This window comes from Equus przewalskii, chromosome 10 (genome assembly GCF_037783145.1).
Source record: "Equus przewalskii isolate Varuska chromosome 10, EquPr2, whole genome shotgun sequence".
NCBI classification, from domain to species: Eukaryota; Metazoa; Chordata; class Mammalia; order Perissodactyla; family Equidae; genus Equus; species Equus przewalskii.
Genome location: NC_091840.1, coordinates 60,790,172 through 60,807,251, shown reverse-complemented (window position 1 = coordinate 60,807,251; position 17,080 = coordinate 60,790,172). Strand labels below are relative to the sequence as shown.

Genomic DNA, 17,080 nt, shown 5'->3' with positions numbered 1-17,080 from the left:
ACTGTAGCTATCTCATGGTATTAGCTCTTTCCTGGAACAGGCCTTCTATGTTGAATTCTTTTAGGCAGTTTAAAGGAAGGTCAGATGTTCTTCCTGAGTCTTCTGACCCTTTATTGTCTCAAAATAATTCGCATCCTAGAGTGGCGCATCTCGGGGCTGCCTGCCCTGGACCCCATCAGGAGCCGGGCCAGAGGCTCCATCAGACTTTAGCTTAATCCTTTAGCGAGATCTTAAGTCACGTGTCTTTTATGAAGGTTCTGCTGTCTTCAGTGCACAGGCCTGATGAGATCATTATCAAGCAGACACTTGGAAGATTAGATAGGAAGTAAGCAAGCTTGGTTTTCAGGGACTGAAATGACCTACCTTACCGATATCTAGATCTCTTTCTTGCCTAGCATTTTATGTTGGCCAGCACCTGCAGCTGAGAGTGGTGAAGAGCATAGACTCGTGTGTCGGTAACTTTTATTGTTACTTGTTAGCAGCTCTGGTAAAAGACGGCAGGGAGTAAAGGGGAGCAGCAGGTTAAGATGAAGTTTCAGGATAATCTGATCACTCCCTGTAGGGGCTTGTAACTGACAGTTGGGAAGTGATCTGAAATTTAAATCAACAGCCCAAGGCAGGCAGTGCCCGCGCACTTTGCCCTAGCCTTGCTTCCACACAGATGTGTGCCCTTGGGTAGGTCCCCACATCTCTCTTGGCCTTCACTCATCTCTCATTTATGACAATAGTACTTTATGTTTACATAGAATTTTCCATTTTATAAAGCATTTTTCATATGTAATTTCGTTTTGGTTTTGGTACTCGTGATAAACAGTTTTGAGGTAGGATTGGCAGGTAAGTCCTAACCTGGCCAAGGACGCTGATGTTAAATGCCAGGTCTGGGCCTTGAAATTAGGTCGGTCTGACGCTAAAGTTCATGCTCCCATTAAATTATTCTGGAAAGCTTTCAAACACCACCAAGTAATTCTCCAATCTTGGCAGACACCACTTGGATGTCCTACAAATTTGACTCAATTCTGACACTGCCTGGACATAGTGTAAGATTCCACAGGTTAAGGGCTCAGTCCCACAAGACTGCCCCCACTTGAGACACCAATCCAGGTTGTCACCTGTGCTTGCAGCTGACCATGATCCCCTCCTCCGGTTCAGTAACTTGTTAGAATGGCCCACAAAGCTCAGGGAACCATTTACTTACGCGTGCCTGTTTATATTATGAAGGATACTATAAAGGATACAGATGAGGTGCACAGGGTGGGGTTGGAAGGACCCTAAGCGCAGGAGTGTCTGTCTCGGTGGAGTTGGGGTGCATTGCCCTCCCCACACAAGGATGCACTCCCCAACCCAGAAGCTCTCAAACCCTGTCGTTAAGGATTTTTATGAAGGCTTCACTAGATAGGCACGATTGATTAAACAGGCATTGGTCAAATCATTACATAGGCATGATTGATTGAGGCATTGGCCATTCGTCGGGGGATGGGGCTGAAAGTTCCACCCCCTGCTCACATGGTTGGTTCCCTTGGCAGCCAGTCCCCATCTGGAGCTATCCAGGAGCTTTCCAGAAGTCACTTCATTGACATGCACTTAGACATGGTTGAAAGGGACTTGTTTGAGTAACGAAAGATGCCTCTATCCATCTAATCACCTAAGAATGCCAAGGGTTTCAGGAGCTTTGTGCTTGCAACTGTGGATTGAGACCAAAATGTGAATTTTTCACTAGACTACAGTTATGTCACCACTGTTGTAAATTGAAGGAGTTGGACTAGAATGATGCTAAGGTCTGTTTTAGCTCAGAGATGCAAAGGTCTGAATCTGGCTTTCCGAGGTTGGGAAACTTGAGGAGATTGTCTAATTTTCGTCAAGTCTTTACCTTCTGGTTCTTTCATTTGTTCATGTGGAAAATGGAGTGTGCGTACCTGTCTCTTTGCTTACATCCGAGTTCATGGTGGTGGAGATGTATTTTGAACCTTCGAAAAAGTCACTGACAAGAAGGCACGAGACTTGAGCTTTCCTTCTCGCAGCTTTGGGTTTAATAGCCCGGCAGTGGTTGGAAGGCGGGGGTGATGTCTGAGGTGTGCGCCAGTTCTTGAGGTGCTGGTTTGTGTGTGTAATTTACGCTGAACTCAGAATTCACCGCACAACTGAGTCAGCCCACTGGTGTGAGCCCATGTGTGTCGGCTGCAAGGGCTTTGCCCCTTCTGCCCCGTCCCCATCCTTCTTGGGGTTAAGAGGAAGATAGGAGAAGGGAGATAACAGAGACTAAGATATCCAGAGGAATGTTCTTAATATTGGGGCTGAATTGATGGACTTGCAGTGTGTTTCTTGCACTGTGTGAAATCAACAACTCTTGGTTTAAAAGTTGTTGATTCCCCATTGCTGTTCCTACAGGTCCTAGCTGTGTTTCAGGATTTACTTGCAGGCTATTGAAGCTGCTTGAATTAATTTATAGGAGAAAGGAATTTAGTCCAAAAATCATTGCAAGGCCTCCAGAGCGGCAGATTCTAGACTGAGTTACCTGGAACAGCCGCCAGCCTCCAGAATCCTTCTGCCTCCCTGAGAGGAAGGTGTGAGACCCGCTCGAGGAGGAGCCATGCAGCCCGTCGGCCGACTCATACGCACTGCCCGTGAGGCGAGAGTGTCCAGGGAGTTTGGTTTCTAATCATCTCAGGGTCAGTGGGAGGAAGTCAAAAGACTCATAGCTAATGTGAACTCTCTTAGTCTGCAGTGGCTGCTGCAGCAAATGACCACACACTGTGTGGTGCAGAACAAGTTCTGGAGGCTGGAAGCCCGAAATACGGTGTTGGCAGGGGCCCCCCGGGGGCTCCAGGGTGGGAACCGATCTGGCCTCTTCCAGCTCCTGGAGGACTCTGGCACCATCGCCAGTCTCTGCCTCCACCTTCACACTGCCTTCCTTCCTCTGTCCAATCTCCCTCTGCCTCTCCCTCTAAGGACACTGGTGATGGCATTCAGGGCCCACCCAGGTAATCAAATATAATTTCATCTCAAAACTCTTAATTAAATATGCAAAAATACTTTTTCCACAGAAAGTGGCATCCACAGGCTCTGGTAATTAGGACAGACACTAGCTTTTTGGGGGCCCCTGTCAGCCCACTACAAATCTTCATTTGTGCAGGCAGTATCCTAAATACTTTGAAAGCATCAGTTCATTTAATCCTCATAATAGGTGTATGAGGTAGGAGCATGTCTACAGTTTAAAAGTGAGGAAACGGAGGTAAAGAGAACTCTGTCACTTGTTCAGTGTCTTGCAGCCAGGAAGTGGCAGAAGCAGGAGCTGAACCCTCTGTGTCCTGTAACAGATGTTGAGTGGGTCACGGTGGCGGCTGCAACTGCACTAAACTAGAAGTCAGCAGCTGGCTTTGGATAAGTAATTCACGTTAACACCTAACTACTTTCACTAGTTTCTGGTGCTACTGACCAACTGTCTGGAGTTTTGGGTTCAGACGTACAGGTGTCAGTACGATACATCTTAGGGCATCCAGGGTTAATTCCAACTGCTCTGGCCGTGCTTTAGCTTCTGGAGGAAGTGAACTCAGGAGACAGATATTAGGAAAAGAACTCTGTGTGTAACGTAGTAATTGCTCATTTTAGGACCTGGAACTGTGCTGTCCATTACTGTAGTCACCAGCCACATGTCGAGAGCTCAGTAGCCACATGTGGCCAGTGGCTGCCGTAGTGGACAGTGCCGTTACTGAACGTTTCCAGCATCATAGCGTTCTATTGAATGGTGCTGATAGAGACATCGTAATACAGAAGACAGCTGAGATTTTATGAGTATGTCAAAGACAGGTTTCTGTTTTCTCTATTCAGTGCCGGTTCCCTGTTGGTTGGCTGCTTGATGGCTGTTAGAGAGGTGGTCCCTTTGCTCCTGGCTCCATCAGTCTGTGAGCTTGTCTTCACTGGTGAGGGCTGAGCGTCCTTAGCCTGTGCGCACGTGACCAGTCACCCAGAGGGAGGATGGATGAGGCTCCCCAGGAGTCTGTTCCCAACAGCATTTATAGCTAAAGGGAAATTTTCAAGATACTTGGCAGTGTCATTTGTTGTCTGTTCATCATAACTGCATATGTAATTTAAAAATGTCCCCTGCATTACTGGAAGCAATTATAGTTACTTAAGTCCTTTGATATATTGTTGGAAGAGTAAATAGATGATAGACCTGCTGTTTCTGCTGCTGCTGCTGCTGAACATCCTGCACTGCGTGGAAACACCCCACATCCGCCCGCCCACCCTCGAAGGATCAGCCGGCCCCAGACGTCTGTGGTGCTGCTGTTGAGAAGTCCCGTGACGCAGCTAAACCTTAGGGGGTTCGCAGAGAGAAACTCTTCATATTGTTTAAAAAAAGTAACCGCTGAGAGTAACTGCTTAATCAAGAAGAAATGGCGTTTTAATGATTAGATTTGAATGTGAGTCCACAGATAAAATTGTCGGTGGAGTTGATGGTGTGCCGAGCTCCTTTCAGGGCTGTTCGGGGCCCTCCCGCGGGGCTCGTTAGCCCAGGGCTGCCCCTGAGGACTTGCACCTCCCACTGGCCTGGGTGGGCGTGCGCTCTGAGCACCCCTGTAAAGGAGCGCCTGCCATGCAGTTGCAGGGGGTGTGCGGTGCTCGTCTGTCTGCTGGGGCTTCTCACCTGGGGCTCAGCCGCAGGGCACTCTTGGAGTGAGCATTCCTGCGTCCTGCCTCACCAACTGCACTGACTCTGCCTCTTCTGGAGGCCAGAGAAGTTCTTAAGGTCCCTGTGCAGGTCCCCTTAAGGCAGTTACTCTCTGGGTAGAAGTCACGATTCGCGTTTTCTGTAAATACAGGTGTGAGACTGGTCCTCCTGCCCTGTCCTGCCCTCCCTCGGCCCTCCACTTGGGTGAGTGCTCACCTGTCGCTGCTGGCTGGGCCCTTGCCTTGGTCTTGTGTGTGCAGTGAAGCTTAGAAGTGGCTGCCTTGGAGCTGCAGGGGAGAGTGTGGACTCTTGGGGTCAGGCAGGTCGTAGTCCATGTTCCAGCAGTGTCCTCCAGCTGTGACTGAGTAAGTTTCTTCATACGTCAGAAGGGCTTGACCTTCCTTGTGGCGTGGTTGTGAGGATTGAATGGGACAGACTGCCCGAAAGACCCCAGCACCAGTGTCTGGTGCGCATCTGGCAGATAGTGTGCAGTGTTCGTGTCGCCAGCCTTTGTTTTCAGAGACCCTTTCTGTTTTATTTAGGCTTCTCTTCCCCATACCCTATTTATTTTCTACTTTCCTTCATCTCCCTGCTCCATCTCCCACCTCGAAACAGAAGAGAAGTACATACAGTCGTGTCATCTCAGAGGCTGGAAATTCAGTTTGATTATCTGCAGGGGATTTATAGCTAATATAACTGTAATGGTCATAGGGTGCTAGGAAACAGTGGCATTCAGGGTGGTTTGGGTGTATAAGAGCTGTTTGCCACTCTGCTCATAATTGCTGTGACCTCAATTTTAGGTTTCTGTGGTCTAGTTCTTGGCAGTAAACCATTCCTTTCCCTTGTTTGTGTATGTTGCTCTGATTCACGTTCTTCTTGAGTGAGTGACGGAGTGCTTCCGAATTCGCCACGGTCCTGGAGTATACAGCTTAAAATGCTGTCAGGTGAAGGGGGACTAGGTTGTGAGTTGCTGGTCTGGGATTGGGACGGGAGCTGGGGTGGGCACCCTGTCGGGACTCGGAGGAGAACACAAAGACACTGCTCCTATAGCTTCGTGTGGTAAACTTGCTGGTTTTGGTAATTGAGATTATGGGCTGTTTTTTCTTACATGGAGCTAGTTTTGAGCTGAATGAACTAAGTACCTTTTGGGGCACTTGAGAGGATTAACAAGGTGATCTTTTAGCGTGGTGAGACTGCGAAGAAATCCGCGCCTTCCTTTCCCCCATAGTGTGCCCCTTGTGGGTCACTGCGCTGGAATGTTCCCTGTGAGAACTCCTGTCATAGCATGTGCTGATTTTTAATTCTCTTTGAATTTCAGGCAAAGTCGTGCGTCTGTCATGTTTGTGGTGTCCACCTGAACAGGCTTCACTCTTGCCTCCACTGTGTCTTCTTCGGCTGTTTCACAAAGAAACATATTCATGAACATGCGAAGTCGAAACGGCACCACCTGGGTAAGGCACCCTTCTGCGATGTCCCACTGGGCTCGGGGACCGTCCTTGCCCCAACTCCTGCTCTCTGAATCTTGATTCGCAGTTCCACTCTTGCGGAAGTCCACTTCCTTTATCTAAAATAATTTGTGCCCTCCTTGTGCCACTCCGCAGAGGAGATGGAAGGGACAGACTAACTCAGATGGACTATGTGCCCAGCTGGCCCCGAGGCTTTTAAGTTGGTTTAATGTTTATGCAGCCTGAAGTGATAAATTATGGTGGCTCACTGTTTCAGCCAGCTTTCTTTGACATGTGCCTTTTCTTTAATGGAATATCAGAGACTCATCTTTCCCTCTGAAAAGCATGATTAGGAATTAGATTAGGCAAAATTTTGCAAAGAAAGATCTTAAATGGAGTGTTAGGTTAGTGATGTCAGCATGGAGTTGGGCGTCCATAGGTGATTTTTATTGCTTTCTGTAATGGATTTTCATTGTTCTCAATAATACTGGTTCGTGAAAAGGCTAACAGCACTGTGGCATTAAGATAATTTACATTTCATAGACTTATGAATTCAAACTGTTGTCATACCTTCTGGAAGTTACATAAAGCAGAGTTTTGCTCAACTGTATTTTCTAACTGTGGTCATTAAATATTCTCTCCTTCAGAATAGTGTTTTCTGTTAAATGATTGTGAGGTTTTAGGATATCCTTAAGAAAATCACTTTCAAAAGGTCCAAGCCAGAGAAGCTATTCTAGAAAATATATCACGTGGGTCTAGCAATTCCAGTTAAAGATATTGTGTAGGCCTTTTTAAGTAGTAGAGATGAAATTGTACCGACTCAGTCATCTCCCGTGGACCTATCTCATTTGTAACTGTTAACTTAAAGGAAGCGTTTGCAAAAGGACGGCTGGAGTTGGGGGCTCAGGTTGTGACGATGGGCTCATTGGCCTCTTTGGAGGGAGAGCTCTAGTGCCCGCAGTGCTGCGCTTGTGCGGGCGGCCTGTCCCACGGAGGACGGGCGAGGCGGCCGGTGATTCCTTCCTACACGACTAGAAAGTAGTCGTGTGTGTCCAGGTGGGGAGGAGGGCAGGGAGCAGGAGAGGACGCTGAAGGGCGGCCTGCCCTGGCAGGAAACGGTGTCCGCGTCCCGCGCAGGCTCGCCCTCCGCTCCTCTCCCTCCGCAGCTCCCGCCCGCCCCCGCAGAGCAGCGTCCGAGGCTCTGGGTATTTTGGTGGCTGTTTTATGGGGGATGTTTTGCAGAATGTTCAAGGGCAGTTTAATTGAGCAGCTGAGTGTCGTATCAGGAGTGAAGAGCCTTGATTTCCTGTGGCCAAGTTCTTCTGTCTCCTGGAATACCCTTCAGTCTTATACTGGTACCTGAAGTGGATTATTGGAAACGTTTCTCACTGGGCATCTAGTTTTCATTGAGTAGCAGGAGAGGCCTGTCTGGATGTTGTGGATGATGCGTTTCCACAGAGACTGTCAGTAGCAGTGGGCCTTTGTTGAAGGCCTTATGCAAGGACCGGTGAGCACGGCCGGCGTGGGATGCGACGGGTGTGATAGCGGTCTGCTGGAAGGGTCTGTTGCCTTTGTCCCACCTGTCCTCCAGAATTGCCTTGATGTGATGTGATAAAGTGCACACTTTAGAGAACGGAGCTTACTGTAACGTGGTGTAGTCAGTCACCTTTGCTGGTCGACTACGTCTGTGCTGGAAGGTGGCATAGACAGGATGTTGGGGTCTCAGGTAACTGTGAGGCCTGTGCAGTAGCGGAAGATGACAAACCTGGAGAAGTTTGATTTCACACTTTTTAGTTTCATACAAGTTTGTGTTTTATGTTAAGTCACAAGGGCACGTGGATTTTGCCTGTAGGAGCCACAGAAGGTCTAAAAGTACTGCCTTTAGCTTTGTTCTCTGCATCCCAGAAGAGTTATTTTAGTTGTCCAAAAAAGATAGTACATGTGTGGGGTTGGGGAGTGTGGGTATCAGCTCACTTCTGAGTTGATGATGTTTTCCCCCCCGCTATTCTCAAGGTCATCCTGTGACCAAGGGAAAAGGCCCTGTCCATGCATGGTACCTATGTCAGCTGAGGCTTGGGAATTCCCAAGTAAGCCGAAGTGTGAAAACAAGACCCGTGGGAGAGCCCCACAATCCTAGGGCCTGTCTCCAACTTACTGGTCGACGTGTCACTCTTATCCAGGTGTCTGATTCCTATCGTTGATCCTTTTGTCTTGCTGCAGGCAAGGCTTCATCCTTAGAATAGTTATCTTGGCTATGAAATACTTTTCCAAGGAAACTACCTTGATTGTGGGTGTTGCTTTGGGTTTTTAAATTATATATTGAGGCAAAATTCACATAACATACAATTAGCCGTCATAGAGTATACAGTTCAGCAGCATTTAGTCATTGACTGTGTTGTGCAACCGCCATCTCTTTCTGCTTTCAAAACTTTCCACCACCTCAGAGGAGTACCCCATCTCCATTAACGAGTCACTCTCCACCCTTTCCTCCCCCAGCCCACTCCCACTGGCACCACTGATCTCCTTTCTGTTTCTGGATTTGCCTAATCTGAATGTTTCCTGTAAAAGGAATCATACAGTGTGTGGCCTTTCGTGTCTGCTGCTTTCTCCTGGCGTGTGTTCAGGGCTCGTCGTGTTGCAGCAGCATCAGTCGTTCGTTCCTCTGTATGGCGAACAGTCTCTGTGGACATCCCGCCTTTTGTTTATCTATTCATCTGTTGATAGACATTTGGATTGTTTTCACCTTTTTTGGCTCTTAGAAATAATGCTGTTGTAACCATTCATGTGGAAGTTTCTGTGTGGAACAGATGTTTTCATTTTCCTTGATATACCTAGGAGTGAGGTGTCAGTCATGCAGTAATTCTGTGTTTAATTTTCTGTGGAGCCGTCAGACTCTTCCACAGCTGCTGTACCGTTGTACATTTCTGTCAGCAACGCATGAGGGTTCCAATTTCTCTACATTCTTGACGACACTTATTTTCTTTCTTTCTTAACTTTAGCCATCGTAATGGGTGTGAAGTGATACTTCCTTGTGGCTTTGATTTGCATTTTTTTAAGGACCAGTGATGTTAAATATTTTGTGTGTGCTTGTTGGTCATTTGTGCATCTTTGGAGAAATGTCTTTTCAGGTCGCTTGCCCGTTTTTTGGTTGGGTTGGGTTCTTTGTCTTTTTGTTGTACCTTATGATATATGTGTAAGTATTTTGGAAATGTGTCTATATTCTGGATACTAGACCCCTAAGAGAGATGATTTGCAGATATTTTATCCAATTCTGTGGGTTGTCTTCTCACTTTCTTAATAATGTCCTTTAATGCATGAAGTTCAGTTTTGATGAAGTCCAGTTTATGTTTTTTCTTTAGTTGCTCGTGCTTTTGGCATCAAGTCTAAGAAGTGTAATTTATCAAAGATACATGACTCGTGCGTGGCAGAGCTAGGGTTAATGCTATTTATTCTGAGTCGGTGCTCTTTGCTCCGGCCACATTGCCTCTCAGACTCCTGATAGCGCTTGGTGAATCCAAGACAAAAAATCCTTTTTAATTGTTGAGCGGAGATAGTCCCTTTCTTTCAGGTACTCGAAGGACTTGATCTTATTTATCTTTATGATGAAGTAACTAGGAACCCGCTCTCATCCTTGTTTCATAGATGGGGCAGTTGAGAGAGTGCAGGACCCACGCACGGGTGGGCAGCAGGCAGCCCTGGCCCTCTGTTCAGAGGCTGCTTTACCGCCGTACTGACAGGGAGCGCGGGCACAGAGCTGTTGCTTTCCTTGTCGTGATGGTGTCAGCTCTAGACGGAGTGAAGCACGGCCACGGCACGTCAGGTGGCCGAGAGCCCTCATGGGCTCATCATACTCTCTGGAAGTTTCCCTTGTTCGAAATACCACTGTTTCAGAGAAGAGGCAGACGGTCCTGTGTGGAATGTGGGTGTGGCATCTCCCTTTACCTTGGCAGGAGCTTCCCAAGAAAATACACATGCTGGGGCTGCCCCGGGGCCGAGTGGTTGAGTTCGTGCTTCAGTGGCCCAGGGTTTCGCCAGTTTGGATCCTGGGTGCAGACATGGCACCGCTCATCAGGCCATGCTGAGGCGGCATCCCACATACCGCAACTAGAAGGACCCAAAACTGAAAATACACAACTACGTACTGGGGGGCTTTGGGAGAAAAAGGAAAAATGAAATCTAAAAAAAAAAAAGAAAATACACATGCTTCATCTATGTAGGATAAACTGACTGACGTGGGAGGAAATTCTATGATTAGAGAGTAGAAAAATGGTGCAGTCAGATGTCTAAAAACCTTATGTTTAATTTGTCTTTAAGCCCTGTCTTTCAATTTTTAGTTAAATTTTTTCTCTCTTCCCTCCTTTCTCTTTTCAGCCATAGAGCTTATGTATGGCGGTATCTACTGCTTTTTGTGTCAGGACTACATATATGACAAGGACATGGAAATCATTGCCAAAGAGGAGCAGCGGAAAGCTTGGAAAATGCAAGGTTTGGTTCTGTCTAGAACTGTGTGCCTGATTTGTCTCTTAGTCCTGCATTCTCTCCTGGCTGTCAAGGACAAAACTCGCAGAAATAAAAGATCAGGATCTCAGGAGAGAGGGAGTTCAGGGAGAAAGGGTGGCAGCTGGGCTCTGCAGGTTGGGTTTGCATTCGGTGGGACGAGCCGCCTGCTTGCTCCCTCCTGTTATTGGCGTTTATGGAGGCTTCCTCACGTGGGCATGATCGATATTACTCTGTTTCTGCCCTCTCCCCTCTCTCGAGGGTGGGAGGGTAGGGCTGACAGTTCCAAGCTTCTGATCATGTCTTGATCTTTCTGGTAACCAGCCCCCACCTAGGAGCCATCTAGGAGTCCTCCCAAAGTCACCTCAAGAGAAGGAAAGATGCTCCTAGTGCTCTTACCATTTAGGATGTGATCAGGGTTTTAGGAGCCTGTGCCAGGAGCCAGGGACAGAGGCCAGTATATCTCTTTTCTGTCTCAGGGTAGCTTTGGTACCAGTGTGGGTTTCTCACTTGCTGTCACTTCCCTGTCCACACACGATTTCTTCATCAGATTCATAGTCAGGGACACACATGAATATCATGTATCTGTTTTCTTCATTGTTCATTTATTTCTTTCTGGTTCACCTGATCTTTTTTTTCCCTTCAGTTTTTATTTCCAACAGACGCTCATGGGTTACAACAACAGTAATAGATACGGTTACCCCTTGACGGGTGAGCATCTCAACCAGCAGAACTGTCCCTGTTTACAAAGAGAACGTGGAAACCCAGTATCTCTTTTAGTTTTTTGCCTTTATTGTTCTGCTTTAAAAACCTCATTTCCTGGGAATGGCACAGTAGGAACAGCTGCTCTCAGGGATCAGAATCATTTGTGTTTAACAAATCTTTTCTGGAAAACAATCCTTTTAACCAACTTCCTCTTCTTTTCCCACTCAAAAATTTAGTAACATTGCAACTAAGTCTGAGTATATTATTTCTCTGTGCAGAACACTTAAACCATAGGGCTAAGAAATGTCTGTCCCAGAATAAAATAGAATTCTTCTAAAACCATTCCACAGTTCCATCTGTCAGCAAGATGCTATGTCTTTTAATATTGATTGAATCGTGCAGAAATTTTCGGGAGCATGGAATAGGATGAGTATTAGGATGAAATGTGACACTGCCTAGCATTTACATTGGTATTGTCTTTGGTTTAAATCTTTTATGGGTGTAGCTGTTCAACAAGGTGTATTTTCAAAGTACCTTTCAACAAGTGCATTTCATCGCTGTCAGTTTCTCTCGCTCCCAGGAGACGCCTTCATCTGGGTTGCCAAGTACTCCCATTGGCGCCCCTGCTGCACTCTCTACTCAAGGACTAAAGGCCTTGAAGAAACCACCATTTGGGCCTTAGTGTTAGGCTAGCTTTAACTGGAGGTATTGCTTTTCTTGCAGCAAACAGCTTGTTCACAGCACATCCTCTAAAAGAAAGGCCTGCGCATGTTGTGTAGTCCCTTACAGTGTCATAGGGTTTTAGAATGACCTCAGGCTGTGGCTGTCCCTCTTTGAAATACAACCTGATATAAGTATTATATCCCACTGCTTTTGTTTATTAACACACTTGATGAAAATTGGGCTAAAGGCATCTGGAACTGTCTTTCGTCTGCTTAGGCGTTGGAGAAAAGTTTTCAACTTGGGAACCAACCAAACGGGAGCTTGAACTGCTGAAACACAACCCCAAAAGGCGCAAGATCACCTCCAACTGCACCATAGGTGGGTGGGCGCGTGCTCGGGGGCTCTGCGCGCATCCAGCTAGGCTTACTTCTCGGGGTTTACAGCTGGTGTTCGAATCACTATTCTCTGTGAGACCCTGCATTCATCTGACCCATCGGTTTGCTCACCAGCCACTTCCTGAGCCGTCTTCTCTGCGGGGAGCCACAGCGGGCTTGGGGCAGGGATGGGCAGACGCAGTCGCTGCCCGCGGCCCTCACACCATTGCATGAAACGGCTCAAGTTCATTCTGGCCAGATCGATGCTGTGTACAGTGATCTTGAGGGAGAGGAATGTGTGTGTAGGGGGGAGGGTTCCCTGGGTTTTCTAAGACTTCAAGAAATAACATTTTAGAAACTTTTAAAATAATTTTGATTGATTGTTAGAGAGGCTTCTTGTTGACCTGCCCTGTTGTTATAGAATATCTCTGGGTAATTCTATCAAAACATACAGTGGCTGAAGTTGGGTGGGTGGTGATGAACATTCCTCTGAACAGTTCGTATAAAAGTGTTGTAAAAATTAGAAGAATGTTACATTTCTTTTTGCTTCTTGAATGACTGAGTGAGAGACTCAGCGCGCACTGTAGAGGAAGCCCCTGCAGTGCCGTTGGGACTCAGTAGTACTCACATAGCGGTCCCCCTTACCGCAGAGGAGGCGTTCCAGGACCCCCAGCGGATGCCTGAAACCTCAGATGGTGCCACACCCTAGATACACTGTGCTTTTTCCTATTCATACAGACCTACGATAAAGTTTAATTTATAAATTGGGCACAGTAAGAGACGAACAACAATAACTAATAACAATTGGCTTTGGGGCCATTATTAAGTAAAATGAGGGTTACTTGAACACTCACACTGAGAGACCACAACAGGCAATCTGATAACTGAGACGGCTACTAAGTGACTAAAGGGCGGGTGGCATATACAATGTGGACAGGCTGGACAAGGGGATGGTTCCCCTCCCGGATGGGATGGAGCGGGACAGCACGAGGTTTTGTCACGCTGCTCAGAATGGTGCACGATTTAAAATTTACGATTTGTTTATTTTTCCATTTAATGTTCTCCATTTAATGTTTCTGGGCTGAGATTGATCTCAGTAACTGAAGCCATGGAAAGCAAAAGCAGAGATAAGGCGGGACTGCTGTAGTTCAGTGCCCAAGCCAGTCCTGCTTTCCCGCCTGCCTCCTGCCCAGGTCTGCGAGGGCTCATCAACCTTGGCAATACCTGCTTCATGAACTGCATCGTCCAGGCGCTCACCCACACGCCGCTGCTGCGAGACTTCTTCCTCTCTGACAGGCACAGGTGTGAGATGCAGAGCCCCAGCTCCTGCCTGGTCTGCGAGATGTCGTCACTTTTTCAGGAGGTGAGCACTGTTGACTTCTGCAGCGTAACATTTCTCTAACTACATGGGGTGTTTTCTCTTTTAAAAAAGAGAAAATAAGGTTGACTATAAAGAAAAGCAAATTTGTAAAACCTTATGTAGTGAGTAAATATTTAATATGTGCGTTTATTATGGAACACATCTTTTCTAAAAGAGATTGTTAGATAAGAGGCTATTAGCATCATTTTTAGAGGCACACTGCTGACTTAGAGGATGAAAAAGAGCCCTTTGGAAGAAGCACGGCTGGTGGGTGACATTTGTCCCTAAATACTGTGGCGTTCCTGCTCTGTGATGTCTGCCATCCTGATTCACAGTGAGGCATGTGGACATGCGCAGGCCACTTGTTTGCTTTGTTCTCAGAGAGAGTGGGTCTTGTCTTCTGTTGCCCAGCCTTCTCAGTCTGCTTCACCAGAGGTCCCTGTCTCTGTGTCCTCTGCTCTGAACATCAGGTTCCGTTCTCCTGGTTGGACGTGAGCTGCACTCAGGTCGTGCTTGGCCATGTCTGTCTCCAGCCAGTGCTTACAGCGTGGCAGAGCTCAGGCTGGGCTCAGGCATCCTTGGGCTGGACCCTCCACACTCAGCTTGGTGGCCTCAGCAAGTACAGTCCCTCAGCACCCGACTACGGTGGGCAGTGCTTCCTGCCCCACAGGTTGCTGAGAGCACCTGGATGTACTTTAGTGTCTCACACCCACTTGGGAGCCGCCCCTCAGTGACCTAGGGGGCTCTGGCGGCCCTCACATGCCCGCAGCAGAGGCAGGAGTGATCGAGCCATTGCAGCAGAGACCATCTGGCCTGCAAAGCCGGAATCCTGTGCTATCTGGACCTGTTAAAAAATGCCTGCCGACCTTTGGTCTAGCCTAACCCGGTGCCTGCGTACCTGCAGCGTGCAGTGACTGCTGGGGTTACGGCAGTGAACAAGCTGAGTGGTGTCGCCGGGCCAAACACAGAGACAGGCGGTGTGGTAGAGAAACTAATGAGGGGGGGCTACACACGTGTGGGTCCAGTCATTTCCGGTGGGCACTTCTGGTGATAAATTCATCTCTATCTGATTGGTTTTTAGGCTCAAATCTATTAAGGTATCATTTACAAACGGCATAATTCACCTTTTGGTGTACAGATCTCTTTGTTTTGACAAATCATTTTGGCTTATCTGTAGAAGACAGATGGTGGGAAGGGAAAAAACGATATACAGACTCAAAAAGTCAGTGAGTCCAAATAACAGTGCAGTTTGCAAAAAAGAAGAAAACAAAATGGAGTCATTTTTGTCAGAGTAGCCGTTAGAAGTTCTAGGCAGCTGTTAAATATTTTTCCATTGTGTGTGCTTTGTGTTTGGAGTGTAGCATTCATTCCTGACCAGCGTTTTCGTTTCCTGTCTCTGAGCAGTTTTACTCTGGGCACCGGTCCCCCCACATCCCGTACAAGTTGCTGCACCTGGTGTGGACTCACGCCCGGCACCTGGCAGGCTACGAGCAGCAGGACGCCCACGAGTTCCTCATCGCGGCCTTGGACGTCCTGCACCGGCACTGCAAAGGTGCGGCCGTGCGCCTGCAGCCCGGGCTCCGTGCGGGCCTCTCAGAGTTCATGTGTGTTAGGATCGCATGTTTTTCCCAGTAAGAAGAGCACGTTAGTACCTCACAGAGGTTCTTCGTAGTTTTTGAAAGGAGGAAGCCATTTGGGTGTTGTCTTCTGACCTTGCTGGGAGTGGAGCAGCATGGTGGTCGGTCCTGTGTCACCGGTAACGGTGGACAGTGAGCTCTCCCTTCTTGATGGGCCTTTGCCCTGAGTCCTCTGCCGCCAGCTTCCTCTTGGCCTGATTTGGGAGGGGCCTGTCTGCGGCTCCCATGAGTTGTGGTGGTGGTGGCAGACCGGGAGCGTCCAGATGTGCTCCAGATACAGCTGAACCGGCACTCCTGCTCCCGCCCCCTCAGGGGCTCCCAAAAGGCCGCGGGGCCGTGCTGTAAAGGAGCCTGAGCCTCGCCCGTGCCAGTGCTTCCCTGACCCTGAGTCACTTCATTTTGGATCCAGCCAAGGGCCTTTACTTTCAAGTCCCTCTTAGGATCTTGCTGGAGCTGGGCTTCCTCGTAGTCGAGTCCCACAGCCTGGCCCCAGAGGGCGGCGGCCTCACCAGTTTGCAGATTTGCGGGTTTGGGGGAGGGGCAGCAGGCGAGAGATTAGGACTGAGCAGGAAGCCGCAGTGGGTCCCCCTGCCCTGCCCACCGCGGGCTCCCCGTTTGAAGGCTCTGTGTGGAAGTTTACTGACGCAGGCGTTAGCCCAGTGAGGTTATCAAGCCTGAGTGTGGTCGGAGTCACCCCAAGGGCTCGCTGCTGTTTCTGCCTGGTGGGCCTGGAGTGAAGTCAGCACTTTTCATTCCTAATGAGTTCTAGGCTGGCTCAGAGCATGCTCGGGTGGAACTGGAGTGTGCTGGGGTAGCAGAGTTACCTGGTTACCTGTGGCCTCTGGGCTGAGACAGCTAGTTGTGGGTGATAGCCCTCTGGCTAATTTTCTTTCACCTTGATGTTGTTTAAGAAGCAAAACCCTGGTTGTCCAGGTCTTGGTGAGCGGCCTCATGCTGCTGCTTCTCAGTCTCTCGTAAGTGCCCTGTGTGGTCTGAGGTTACAGCTCAGAGCCGAGCCAGACCGGAAATAAGATGGCTTGTTCTGGTCATCATGGGTTTGGGTTGTAGGGTTTTTGTATGTGTGCAGTCGTATGCCACATAATGACATTTTGGTCAACAGTGGACCACACGTATGACGGTGGTTCCCTCAGATTAGTCCCATACAGCCTAGGTGTGTAGTAGGCTGTACCATTTAGGTTTGTGTTAGTACACTCTGGCGTTCGCACAACGACACGTTTCTCACAACCTGTCCCTGTCACTAAGTGACACCTGACTGTGCTTAAGTTCTTTTCTCCTGAAAACACACATGTGATCTTTTTAGTGCTTGCCCGAGGAGCCCGCTGAGCGTTGCTTAGCAGCTTGGGTAAGGCTTGGTTTCCTGGCATCGAGTGCAGTCCACGACAGAAAGGAGCCACCGTGGAAGGTGATGGCGTTATTACTCCACCACTTGAGAGCCTTCTGTAACTGCTGTTAATCTGTTCTAAAAATCAGCTGTGTGGAAATGCATTGCTTTAGTTAAAATTTTCATATGACAAAAAAAACGATGAAACCGTTGTGACCTGCTTCTCTGACATGTTCCATTTGAAGAGTCTGAAAAGGAATGGAAGGCTCTTGCCATAGAAGCACGTCATCAGAATTCTTCTGAGTTCATCAGGCTACTGGTTCACAGCACGTGGGGAGGCCGTGTAGCCGGGCCCCCCCACGCACTGGGTTAGGCGTTCTTGTATGGTGTT

At 48.2% G+C, this 17,080-nt stretch overlaps 1 protein-coding gene across 1 annotated transcript in view; it reads left to right on the top strand.

The window, feature by feature from the left end:
- USP22 (ubiquitin specific peptidase 22) overlaps positions 1-17,080 on the top strand; it is a 38,485-nt gene that overhangs the window by 9,122 nt on the left and 12,283 nt on the right. Inside the window, exons 2-6 of the mRNA XM_070561210.1 lie at positions 5,985-6,117; positions 10,483-10,596; positions 12,253-12,354; positions 13,544-13,713; positions 15,115-15,262. Of these exons, the coding sequence (XP_070417311.1) occupies positions 5,985-6,117; positions 10,483-10,596; positions 12,253-12,354; positions 13,544-13,713; positions 15,115-15,262 (667 nt within the window). The remainder of the gene's footprint in view (positions 1-5,984; positions 6,118-10,482; positions 10,597-12,252; positions 12,355-13,543; positions 13,714-15,114; positions 15,263-17,080) is intronic.